At 32.9% G+C, this 11,998-nt stretch overlaps 1 protein-coding gene across 1 annotated transcript; it reads right to left on the bottom strand.

The window, feature by feature from the left end:
- Positions 1-3,441: 3,441 nt before the first annotated feature.
- Positions 3,442-3,934, bottom strand: LOC141500403 (10 kDa heat shock protein, mitochondrial). The gene has a single exon (XM_074203547.1). It carries the CDS (start codon positions 3,903-3,905, stop codon positions 3,597-3,599), a length of 309 nt encoding a protein of 102 aa, XP_074059648.1. The 5' UTR covers positions 3,906-3,934; the 3' UTR covers positions 3,442-3,596.
- Between the last annotated feature and the right edge of the window lie 8,064 nt (positions 3,935-11,998).

Raw genomic sequence — 11,998 nt, 5'->3', positions numbered from 1 at the left:
CCTTGTTGCTCCAGATGAATGTTTTTTTTTACTATTTTTTTCTAACTTGATAAAGTAGTTATTCATTGGTTTGATTGTTATAGCACTGAATAAGTTATTTAATTTGCATACAATTGCCATTTTTGTTATATTAGCTTGACCTAACATGAGCATTTAACATTTTTTCCAATTATTTAGACCTGTCTTTATTTGTTTCGATGAGGAGAGTTTTATAATTGTTTTCAAACAGTTTCTGGGATTATCTTGGGAGGTAGATTCCTAAATATTTAATGTTATCTACAGTTATTTTAAATGGACTTTCTCTTTCTATATCTTGTTCTTTGGGTTTGTGTTCATATATAGAAATTCTGATTATTTATGTGGATTTATTTTATATGCTACTATGTTGTTGCATTTGCTAATTGATTCAGGAGTATGTAGATGATTTTCTCGGGTTCTCTGGTATACCATCATATCATCTGCAAAGAGTGAAAGCTTTGCTTCCTCATTGCCAATTCTGATTCCTTCAGTTTCTTTTTCTTCCCTTATTGCTACCCAACAGCATTTCCAATACTCCATTGAATAGTAATGGCCATAATAGGCACCCTTGTTTCATCACTGAATTTATTGGAAATGCTCTGAATTTATTCTCATTAAATATAATATTTGTTGTTTATTTTGTGTAGATACTAATTCTTATTTTAAGGAAAGCTCCATTTATCCCTAAACTTTTGGTGTTTTTTAAATAAGAATGGATGTTGTATTTTATCAAAGACTTTTTCAGCATACATTGAGATAATCATATGAGTTCTATTGGTTCTACTATTGATATGTTTTATTATATTGAGTGTTTTCCTAATTTTGAATCAACAAGTCCTGCCTAGTATAAATGTAATTCTGGTAATAACTTGCTGGATTCTTATTGCTTAAATTTTATTTAAGATTTTTGCATCTTTATTCATTAGGAAAATTGGTCTTGAATTTTCTTTGTCTGTTTTGGTTCTTCATTATTTAGATAATAGTACCATGTTAGTGTCAGAAAAGGAGTTTGGCAGAACTGCTTCCTCTCCTATTTTTAAAATTAGTTCATGTAGAATAGGAATTAATTGTTCCTTAACTGTTTGGTAGAACTCATTTATAAATTCATCTGGACCTGGAGACTTTTTCTTAGGGAGTTGATTGAGGATTTTTTCAATTTCTTTTTCTGAAATGGGGTTAAGTTATTTATTTCCTCTTATGTTAATATGGGCAATTTCTGTTTTTGTTAATATTCATCCATTTCACTCAAGTTGTTCAACTTATTGGCATGTAGCTTGGCAGAGTAGCTTCAAATTTTCTCCCCAATGGGAGTTGCATTTTGGTAATTTTGGTAATTTGGTTATACTCTTTTTTTTTAAAAATCAAATTAACCAGAAATTTTTCTATTTTATCGGTTTTTTCATAAAGTCAGCTCAGTTTTATTTATGAGATCAATGTTTTTCTTGCTTTCTATTTTATTAAGTTCTCCCTTGATTTTCAGAATTTCTAATTTGGAATTTAATTGGGGTTGTATAATTTGGTTCTCCCCCAGCATTTTTAGTTGATTATCCAATGTTTTCATCTCCTCTTTCTCTATTTTATTCATATAGGCACTTAGAGATATAAAGTTACCCCTTAAAATTTCCTTGCCTGCGTCCCATAAATTTTGGTATAATGTCTCATTATCAACATTCTCTTAGATATAATTACTGATTATTTCTATTATTTCCTGTTTGATCCACCCATTATTTATTATAAAATTAATTAATTTCCAATTAGTCCTTAGTTTATCTTTCCCTGACCCTTTATTACAAATAATTTTTATTGGATCATGTTCTGAGAAGTATTTATTATTTCTGCCTTTCTGCATTTTATTGTAATGTTTTTGTCCCCTAGTACATGGTCAATTTTGGTGAAGGTGCTGTATACTGCAGAAAACAAGATCCATTATTTTCTATCCCCATTAAGTTTTCTCCAGAGGTCTATCATATTAAAATTTGCTAAGATTGCCAGCACATTCTTGACTTCCTTCTTGTTTATTTTTTGTGAGATTTATCCAGTTCTAAGAGAGTGAGATTGACATCTCCCATTATTAAAGGTTTGCTGTTTATTTTTTCCTTGTAATTCACTCAGCTTTTCATCTAGGAATCGAATGTTATGCCACTAGGTGTATACATCTTTAGCAATGATACAACTTCATTACAAACGGTGCCTTTTACAAAAGATGTAGTTTCTTTTCTTATCCCTTTTCATAATATTTCTTTTTGCTTTTACTCTGAGATTATTTTTGCTACCATAGATTTTTTACTTCTGTTTAGGCATAATATATTTTGCTCCAACCTTTTACCATTTACTTGTTTGTGTCTCTGCTTAAAATGTGTTTTCTTTGACCTATAAATTTAGGGATTATGGTTTTCTACCTGTTCTGCTATCCACTTCCATTTTATGGGACAGTTCATCCCATTCACATTTATTGTTGATTATTAATTCTGCATGGGATAAGAATACAGTTAAAAATAGAGAGACTTATCTGAGCAAAAGGAAAGTTTATTTTGGCTTTTCTCGAGAAAAGGGCACACTCCAAGTCTCACACAGGTAGTGAAGATCAAGTAGCTACCCTGAGGTAACAATTAAGCAAGATTATATGGCCTAGCATAATTCCCCCCTCCCTTGCCCCCTCTCTTCCAATCTGATTTCTTAAGGTTTTCAGAGTGACAATCTTTACTTGAAAAGGTCTCTTCTCTGGAAATATTCCACTCTTTCCCTCCCTAACAGAATTAATGCAAGGTCTTTCTGGAAATAGTCCACTGTTTCACTCCCTAGCAGCATCAGGAGGGTGTCTGACTGGGAATGCAAGGCCTCTCTCCCTCTTCTAAGAATAGTCGAAGGGTAATAGTCTTTCTTTTCTTTTAATGATTTTTAACCCTGAGAGGACTTCACTAAGAATATTAATTCTTAAGGGCATATTCCACTCAATTCCTCCTCATGTTTTCTAAATATATATACCTATATATTTTGGTATCTGAAATACTCTTGCACTATTCTTGATAGCCGCTCAGGTTCTATTCTCTATCCCAGTCCACTAGGGACCCATATTCTTTTTGGAAACCTGATCAAACAACCCATACACAAATATCATAGACACAAGGGAAGAAGATGAACTTGTCCAGTTTCTCTTTTTTCCCATGGAGACATTCAATATCTTCCTTTATTAGCAGAGTCTATTCCAATCTCCAATTCAGATGGCTTCTTGAGATCTCCTCCTCTGGTAAAGGAACTTCTTTTTTTTTAAGATGAATGTTACTGTTTGTTATTAATCAGATACAATTGTTGCAAAGCTTCAGTCTTTTAAACTCTAATTATAGATGTGGGAAATTAAAATAACATTTCAGGGAAATCTTAACACATGAAATAGTTAACCATCATTTATACTTTTTCATTTGGAAATGTTCATATTGATGCAGAGAAATAGGATTTTAGAGACACAAGATATCCATTTATTATAAAACAAGAGACCTGGAAATTATTTACATGATGAAACAAAGATTTCAGAACTTCAGTGGAACGGGCAACTTTCAGAGGCCACTTCATTAGTGATTTCAGTCCACATATTTCCCCAGAATGTCACTATCTCTAAATAAGAAATAGTCCTTGTCCTCTATAACTACTTTGGTGCCACCGTATTCTGGAAGAAGAACTTTGTCTCCAACTTTCACACTAACTGGCTGAATCTCTCCACTCTTTCCTTTGGATCCTGATCCAACAGCCACTACTGTGGCTTGTAATACTTTTCCTTGAGACTTCTCTGGAAGCATGATACCTCCCTTGGTAACAGTCTCAGCAGCACTCCTTTCCACCAAAACTCGGTCAAGGAGGGGAAGAAACTTTCTAAAAGCCTGCCCTGCCATGACTCCCGCCGTGGCCTGCAGCTCGCTGTCTGGCTCGGTGCGTCCGCTCCGTCTGTGTAAAGGAACTTCTTAACACAACATCTTATCAGATAGATTCATATTTTCATCAACAGACTATAAAATTTTAAAGCTATTAAAATTCACGTTTCACATTCATATACATACTTTACTTAACAAAAATATAACTCCCATAATTCTTCACTTCACAAGTGAATATGTTGAAAATTATCAAGTTGAGCTCATCCCATTTACATTAGATGACCATCTTTGTACAAAGAATGTGCATCAAGTGACATATGAATAGTCTTAATCTCTTGCTCTTCATTAAAATAATAACTCAAGTATCCTTAACTAAAATAAATTCTTCTTTCTTCTCCCAATTTTTCTTAACTAAACTATAGGTAATTCTTCTCCTGATATACTCAACTGACTTACATGTCCTTCTCAAAGTAGAACTTGAAACTGCTACTGCACAGAAGTGTATTTTGAGGTTATAGAACTTTTGTTATTTTTCTTACCTAAATATCCTTTTCCCTAGCACAAAATAAAATAACAGAATCCTAATTCTTGTCAAAACATATAGCTAACAGCAGAAGTTAAAACCCCATGCTGGCCTATCTAGTTATTAACTTACACTTGACCTAAAATTTCAATATCAAATTGACTTTAATGATATACAATAAATATATGGGACATGAAAAGAAAATTCCTTTATTGATATAATTTTAAGTGTCAGTTTCTATACAGAGGTCATGTGGATAGTCAAATGTCTTAAGTCAAATCTTAGATTTATCTGGTGAGACATTATCCAAATGTCACATTAGGGAAGTCAATTCAAACATGTCCAACTTCAGGTTGCACTGAAAAGTCGCCCCTTCATCTTTTTTTCTCCAAATACACCTGTCACTTGTGTAGTGTCCAAACCTCCTTCCAGGTTCCAGACTTCAAGAGAGCATTGACGCAACAGCACTTACTTTGCTGATCATACCTTATGTTAGACACAAAACAAAAACCAATTAAAAGTCCCATGATCTAAAATAGTAATTCCATCTAATTAGATAACTCCAAGTGAATCCACTTCACAAGGACTAAATGCCAATTCTAATCTGGATATCACTTATGTCTACTCTGAGTGTCCCTGTAATCAGAATACATTCAATAAAGTAGTCAAGTTGCCCCAGAATCTGGAGCATTCTTTGACATACAAAAAAAGCCCCAAAACAAATATCTTCTTTACAAATATGTTGCATAATTCAACTAGAAGGTCTGTCCTATTGGTGGCAATAACTTTTAATCTGCAGACTCACATGCCTTTGTGTGAAATCATATCTTTTTTATTACTGGACAAAGATGGCATATTAGAAACCTCTTGGCTAGTCTGCTGTAGTACAATAAATAAACACCCCCTTTGACTAGGAGATTATTCTATGAATTGTCACATAACAATTAGCCAGAGACTGTCAAAAAAAAATCACAAATAATTATCATTATTTCCCATGTTGCTTAGGTGCTTTTAGTTCAAAGGAAACAACCACAACTTTGAGATTATATATATATATATATATATATATATATATATATATATATATGTATATATCTATATACACATTACCACATACACATTACCACAAAAATTCCAATTTATATATATATACATATATATACATTTATTAATATATATATATATAAAATTGTGAAGTTCTTATGCAAGCAATTCTCTATAAGAAACCTATTTAATTATTAGCCATGTTTGAAATATAAATTATTATTTTTCAGAATTTATTCAACCCATTAGAATATTTTTAAATTTAACAAAACAGTAATAAGTATAACACACATCAAGAACTAAATTTCACAAAACCATATTTCTATTATTACACTTATACCTGGACCTTCTAGAGCAAGGTCCAACACATCATGTAAAAATTTAAAGGGAACCTAGGGGGTCATGACCTTTGATAACTTTCCTCATTATTCCTATAAAGCAATCAATCATCAATTCCAAGTTTGACTACATTACAGTAAAATAATTTATATTTCCAAAAGTAAATCACATGTTTGATAATACTCTTTAATATCTTATTCATTGATAAGTCATATAATTAGGATTACATAGTTTTTAATTTCCTAATCATTTTCCAAATCCCCTCACATTTACACAACATTATTGGAAAGTGTATCCTTCTGAATCTGCATTTAACATGGGGGAAGAAATCTGCAATTTTATTTCTTTAAAATTTAACCATTAAATTCTTAACCTACATGAAACAATACAATTTTCATGCTAACATGTCATTCTCTTAAAGCAAAACAACAAGTTTTCTTAAAGTTAACCTTATAATTAAGTATCTTTTACACAGACAAACATCTTCTAAATTTGTGCTTTATAAGTTTATCTCTTTTCCAAATACACTTCTATTTTCAAAACACAAAAAATAAGATGTTCTATGAATTTCAGTCTTATACATATGATAATTTCAAAAACCTGATGTACACTTTTTACCCATGCTAGTGTTACATTTAAATATACAATTTCTTCTTCGTCTTAACAGATCTCAATTCAATCTTGTTCATTATTATAACACAATTTTAAATTCTCAAAAAAACATTGTTTAAATCTGTTCTTATACAATGTTTACTATTTCTTAACTACAATTTCAATTTCATGTATTTTCCTTTTACTCCCTAGAATTTGCAACACAGAAAAAATTCTTAAATCCAGTTGCTGCTAGAAATCCCCTTTTATGGTTACAAGATTTTCTTTATACTTCTCTTAAAATCCAAAATTCATATTCAAAATAATCTTAAATCATTTGTTTTTTCAAAGCCAAAAAAGTTGCAAATTATTTTTTTATCTTTATCAGTACAATTCTTACTTTGCAATGTTCTAACGTATAAGAATTTTCTATCCTTATTGATCAACATTAATAGTACATATTTTATGTTCTGGGAATTGGAGATTCCCCTCAATTTGAGATATTAAAGATATATATTAATTCTGTATCTTTACTCTTTATCATTACTCAATGACCACAGATTTTTCCAGATACATGAACCATACCCCAAACATATTGTGATTCCGTGTTTCCTGATTCCCCTTGTTATTTAATTCTAAAGCTTGATTAAGATAACTCACAGTCTACCCTGACAACCAGCCTTCACCAAGGCCATTCCATCCCTTTCTACTACAGCATTTCTATTAATTCTGTTTCCTCCTATAACTCTGGAGGAGCCATAAAATATTAAAAATTTAAAAAACTCCCTTAATTGAATTTGAAAACACCTCCCATGCCCCCAAATCCCCAAAATTAATCATTTTATTTATATAATATCAAACCTGCTTAAATCTTTTGTCATATTTAACAAATGATTCAAAAACCCTAATTGTCTCTATGCCTTGATTCTGTTCCTAGTACTTTCATAACCTCTTACATTTTCCTTTAATATTGTGTTCCACTATTCTTTTTTTCATTAACTCTTTATAAATGTAGTAAATACTGTTCTGAACTAGCTTTATAAACCACAGGCATGATTCCATTTTCCAGAAAACATTTTCCATTCAAAGGATTTAATATTTAACACATCTTGATTTTTTTAACTGGTAAAACTTTTGAGAAAGCAAACAGCTACTTAAAAAAATGTCACAGTCTAATTGGAATATTATCTGCTCTTTTCTTCAGACAGAATACATCACATAACATTCTCATAAGGAGGCAGGTCCAAAATCTTTCTTGGGGGTCTCCCCCTTGTTCCATTACTCTCTGTAATAACAAACTTTACCAGAATCTCGAAACTAAAATGTTGCCATATCATTCTGGTAAAATATTAACTATTTAGTTTCCTTATTCTGGCATTTCTGTATAACCAAATTATGTATTTTTTATTAACTTGAGTTTCTTGACTTTTCCAAAACCTCTTTCAAATTAAAATAACATTTCTTTTTTGATTTCTTTATTAAACATATTTAGTAATTTTCATTGTCTCTTTAACTTCAAAATAAGGTCCATTTTTCTTAATAAATTCCGTTGTTGTTCCCATTTATCTCCCCGCCACAAAAAAAGACCAGGAACATAACCCAGAGAAAAGCATCAGGCAGGGGAAGAAGGGAGAGGAGGAAAAAGCATTCTAGTAACACAGAATCACAGTGAAAAAGTGGGGAAGAGAAAGTCAGCAGCATTTTATCATTTTCTGCATTTTTCCCTGATATTTTAGTTCCTTATTCCAATTACTAAGTTGAAGTCCCAAGGAACTATCTCCTGGCACTTCAGGGAGGGATTACAATAATTTACTACTGCAGTGGTGCTTTAAATTTGACCCCACCCCCTTTTTTCTCATTCTGATGCTGTCTCTTGGAATTTCTCCTAGGAAGATTTATTTACTTTTTTTATACCTCAGAGATCTCAGCCCACACTTCCAGACCCTTCACCTGTGTCCTTCAGCCTTTAACTGCCTGGACTACTGGAATCTCTCTCTGCAGACTGCCCAAAATTCTTGCAGACTCACCTGCCTGAACTAGACCTTCAGCCTCAAATCGCTTGACTATGGCAATTTAATTGCACGGGATTATTTCCCCCTCCGTCCTTTTTTCTGTCCCAAATTAATGGGACAATGAAGGAAGGGTCCCCTAGGGCTTTACAATACCTAGACTCATGTACACAAACTTATGGACCTGTGGTGCCATTTCTGTGTCTTCCCTGTGCTAGTCTCCTTGTATTACTGCCTGCAGAGGTCCTCTGGCTTTCAGTTTTGCTCAAGCTAAATCTCTTTTTGGGTTTTGTCCTTCTCTCCTCAAGGGATATGTCTGGACACTAAATCACAAGCTGCCAATAACATGCCAACACGGTGCCTGCTTATGCTTATGCCCAAGAGAGCCTCGGGGACAGGGTTAAGATTCCTGGCTAACGCACCATAAACTGTAGGGGATAAGAATCCACTTAAAATATAGAGACTGCTCTGAGCAAAAGGAAAGTTTATTTTGGCTTTTCTCAAGAAAATGGCACACTCCACGTCTCACAAAGGTAGTGAAGATCAAGGAGCTACCCTGAGGTGACAGTCAAGCAAGACTATATAGCCTATCATGATTCCCCATTCCCTAGTCCCTTCTCTTCCAACCTGATTGGTTAAGGTTTTCAGAGTGACAATCTTTACATGAAAAATCTATCAAGCAAAAAAGAGAAGGGGAAAAAAAAGGTTTTTGTAAAATATTACCTCACCATCCAGATGGCAATAGTATCAGAAGATTTCTAATGACATTCTGTTAAATGAATTCATGTCTGAGTATGCAAGGAGTTCTTAGTTTAGCACTTATCAAACAAGAGAAGGCAGGCTACTGTTCTCACAGACTATTATCAAATAGGTGGCTAACTAAGACTGCAAGGTCTCTTCTCTGGAAGTATTCCAGAATTTCCCTCCCTAACAGAATCAATGAAAGGTCTTTCTGGAAATAGTTCACTGCTTCACTCCCTAGCAAAATCAGGAGGGTGTCTGCCTGGGAATGCACGACCCTCTCTCCCTCTTCTAAGAATAGCCGAAGGGCAATATTCTCTCTTTCTTTTAATGATTTTTAACCCTGAGAGGACTTCACTAAGAATATTAACTCTTAAGAGGGAATATTCAACTCAATTCTATATTTCCTCCATGCTTTCTTACTCCATTTATACTTTTCTCTTATTCCCCCTGACCAAAATTTTACTACATTTCCCCTTTGAATTTTCTTTTAATAATTCAGCTTTAAGTTTCTTTTTTTTGTTCCTTTCCTTTTATCAGTTCTTTCTTCCCTTATCTTTCCATTTCCCAGTGCCCTCTTTCCCTGTAAATCACGTTATTTTTTTTTAAAACCCAACTGGGGGTTTGTATCTTATTCCCTCTCTGGGCCAAATCTATTGAATAGAATTTACTCAGCATTCACATTCTCCCTTCTTTCCCTCTAAAATTATAACTCTTTATAGGCCTTCACTTGGTGTTTTTATCACTGTAATATTATTAATCGGGTATCATCAATCTCAGTTTGATTATTTGATTTCTTTATGAACTCATATTGTTATCAAGATATTATCACAGATTGTTTCCTTGATTTTTTGATAAACAGCATTGACTCAAATTGCATTAAATTATAATTATAATCATCTTATACTTTGTCCCTTTATCATGTATTTCTCAAGGACACACAATCTCCTTCATGAATAAAAGTATCATCCAAAGTCATCTCATTACTTGAACTATTTGTGCCCCTCCCTCTAGGCCTATTTTCTCTCACACTTTAACCTCCCCTCTCCCACCCAAGATCAGGGTACTTAACCTCCTGTTAAGTGAAACAAGACATGTTTTCTTTCTCATATTTCCACCCCGCTCAAAGTACTTAAGACCTCATTAATTGATGCAAGGCCTAGTCTCTCTCATACTTTATCCTCTCACTCCTCACCCAGGATACTTAACTACTTGTTAAGTGAAGCACTGTTTAAGACAAACCTTGACTAAATTAACAGCAAGAATCTTAAAGACCTTTAAGGACTGTGAGGCTCTGTAGGTCTCATCAGAGAAGTTTACAAATGATTGTAAGTTATGGAGACACTGACTCAGGTCCTTGCAGTTCATGATGTCTACATTAAACAAAGTGCTAAACACAATAGAATTAAAGTGAGTCAAAGGATAATGAGACAATTAAGTTTAAAGTTAACATTCCGATTTTCTTCAGGGCTTTTTGTGTGAAACATAGTGATGCCATTTTGAACCTCTTCAATTGAGAGATAACTCCCCAATAAAACCTTATCCTTTATGTTCATTCTTGTCAATTATATTCTATCATTTAATTATCCTAAAAAAGTAAATTTCTAAAGACTTAGAACTGGTATATCTTACCTTTTAGGGTCATATACAATTTAATGGACTTGACCAACATTTGTTTTGTTTTATGTTGTTTTATTCCTTCCCCTTTTCATTTACCTTTCTTAATACAACTTCTGATTTGTATATTTGGAGATTGAATTCTCTGTTCAGTTGTGGTCTTTATTTCAGTAAATACTGAATGTCCTCTATTTCATTGAATATCCATCTTTTCCCCTGAAAGTATATGTTGAAATTTGCAGTTTAGTATGTTCTGGTTTGCTCTTGAAAATATGTTATTCTAGGTCTTCGATTCTTAAATGTTTTGGCTGCTAGGTCCTGTGTGAGTCTAATTGTATTTTTTTTGTATCTGAATTGTTTTCGTTTTGCTGTTTGCAATATTTTCTCCTTTATTTGAGAGTTCTGGAATTTGGCTATTACAGCTCTTGAAGTTTTTATCCTGGGGTCTCTTATTGGAGGGATTCTTAGGATTCTTTCATCATTTATAATGTTATCTTGTTCTAGTAGGATTGAATAGTTTCCACTTATAATTTCCTGCATGATGTTTTCTATGTTCTTTTCTTGATCAAGGTTTTTTAGTAATCCAATGATTACCAGATTGTTGCTCCTGGATCCATGTTCCAGGTAATTCATTTTTCTTAAAAGGTATTTTACATTTTCTTCTATTTTTGAGCCTTTTTATTTTGTTTGATGAAATCTTGTAATCTTGTAAATTCATTGGTTTCTGTTTCATCAGTTTTAATTTTTAGGGTTTTGTTTTCTTCAATTAGCTTCTGTGTTTCATTTTCCAGTTTGTTATTTTTACCTTTAACACAGTTGATTTCTCTGGTCAACTTTTCACAATTTTCCTGCATGACTTTCATTTCTTTGTTCCATTTTTCTTCTTCCTCTCTTCTTTGATTTTCAAATTCTTCTTAAACTCTTGGATGAATTTTTGTATTTGAGCACAATTTATAGACTGTTTTGATAATTCCTATGTGGGTGATTTTTCACTGTATTCTTTTTCAAACATGGTACCATTATCATCTTTATCTGTAAAGTAGTTTTCTATAGTGAACACTATCTTAGCTTTTTTGTTCATGATCATTGTTTTAGCTCCTAGGATATAGGGAATATAGATCCAAGGTGTTTTGTTGGGCTGGGGTCTGATCCTTGGCCTGTCATTGGACAAGATGTTGCCTATGCTGTCCAGGCATTCTTCCTTTTTTTTATTTAATGAATGAGGTTTAAGAGTGAATTGTCTAAGGTCA

Source organism: Macrotis lagotis, chromosome X (genome assembly GCF_037893015.1).
Source record: "Macrotis lagotis isolate mMagLag1 chromosome X, bilby.v1.9.chrom.fasta, whole genome shotgun sequence".
NCBI lineage: Eukaryota > Metazoa > Chordata > Mammalia > Peramelemorphia > Peramelidae > Macrotis > Macrotis lagotis.
This window is presented reverse-complemented; position numbering and strand designations above follow the sequence as displayed.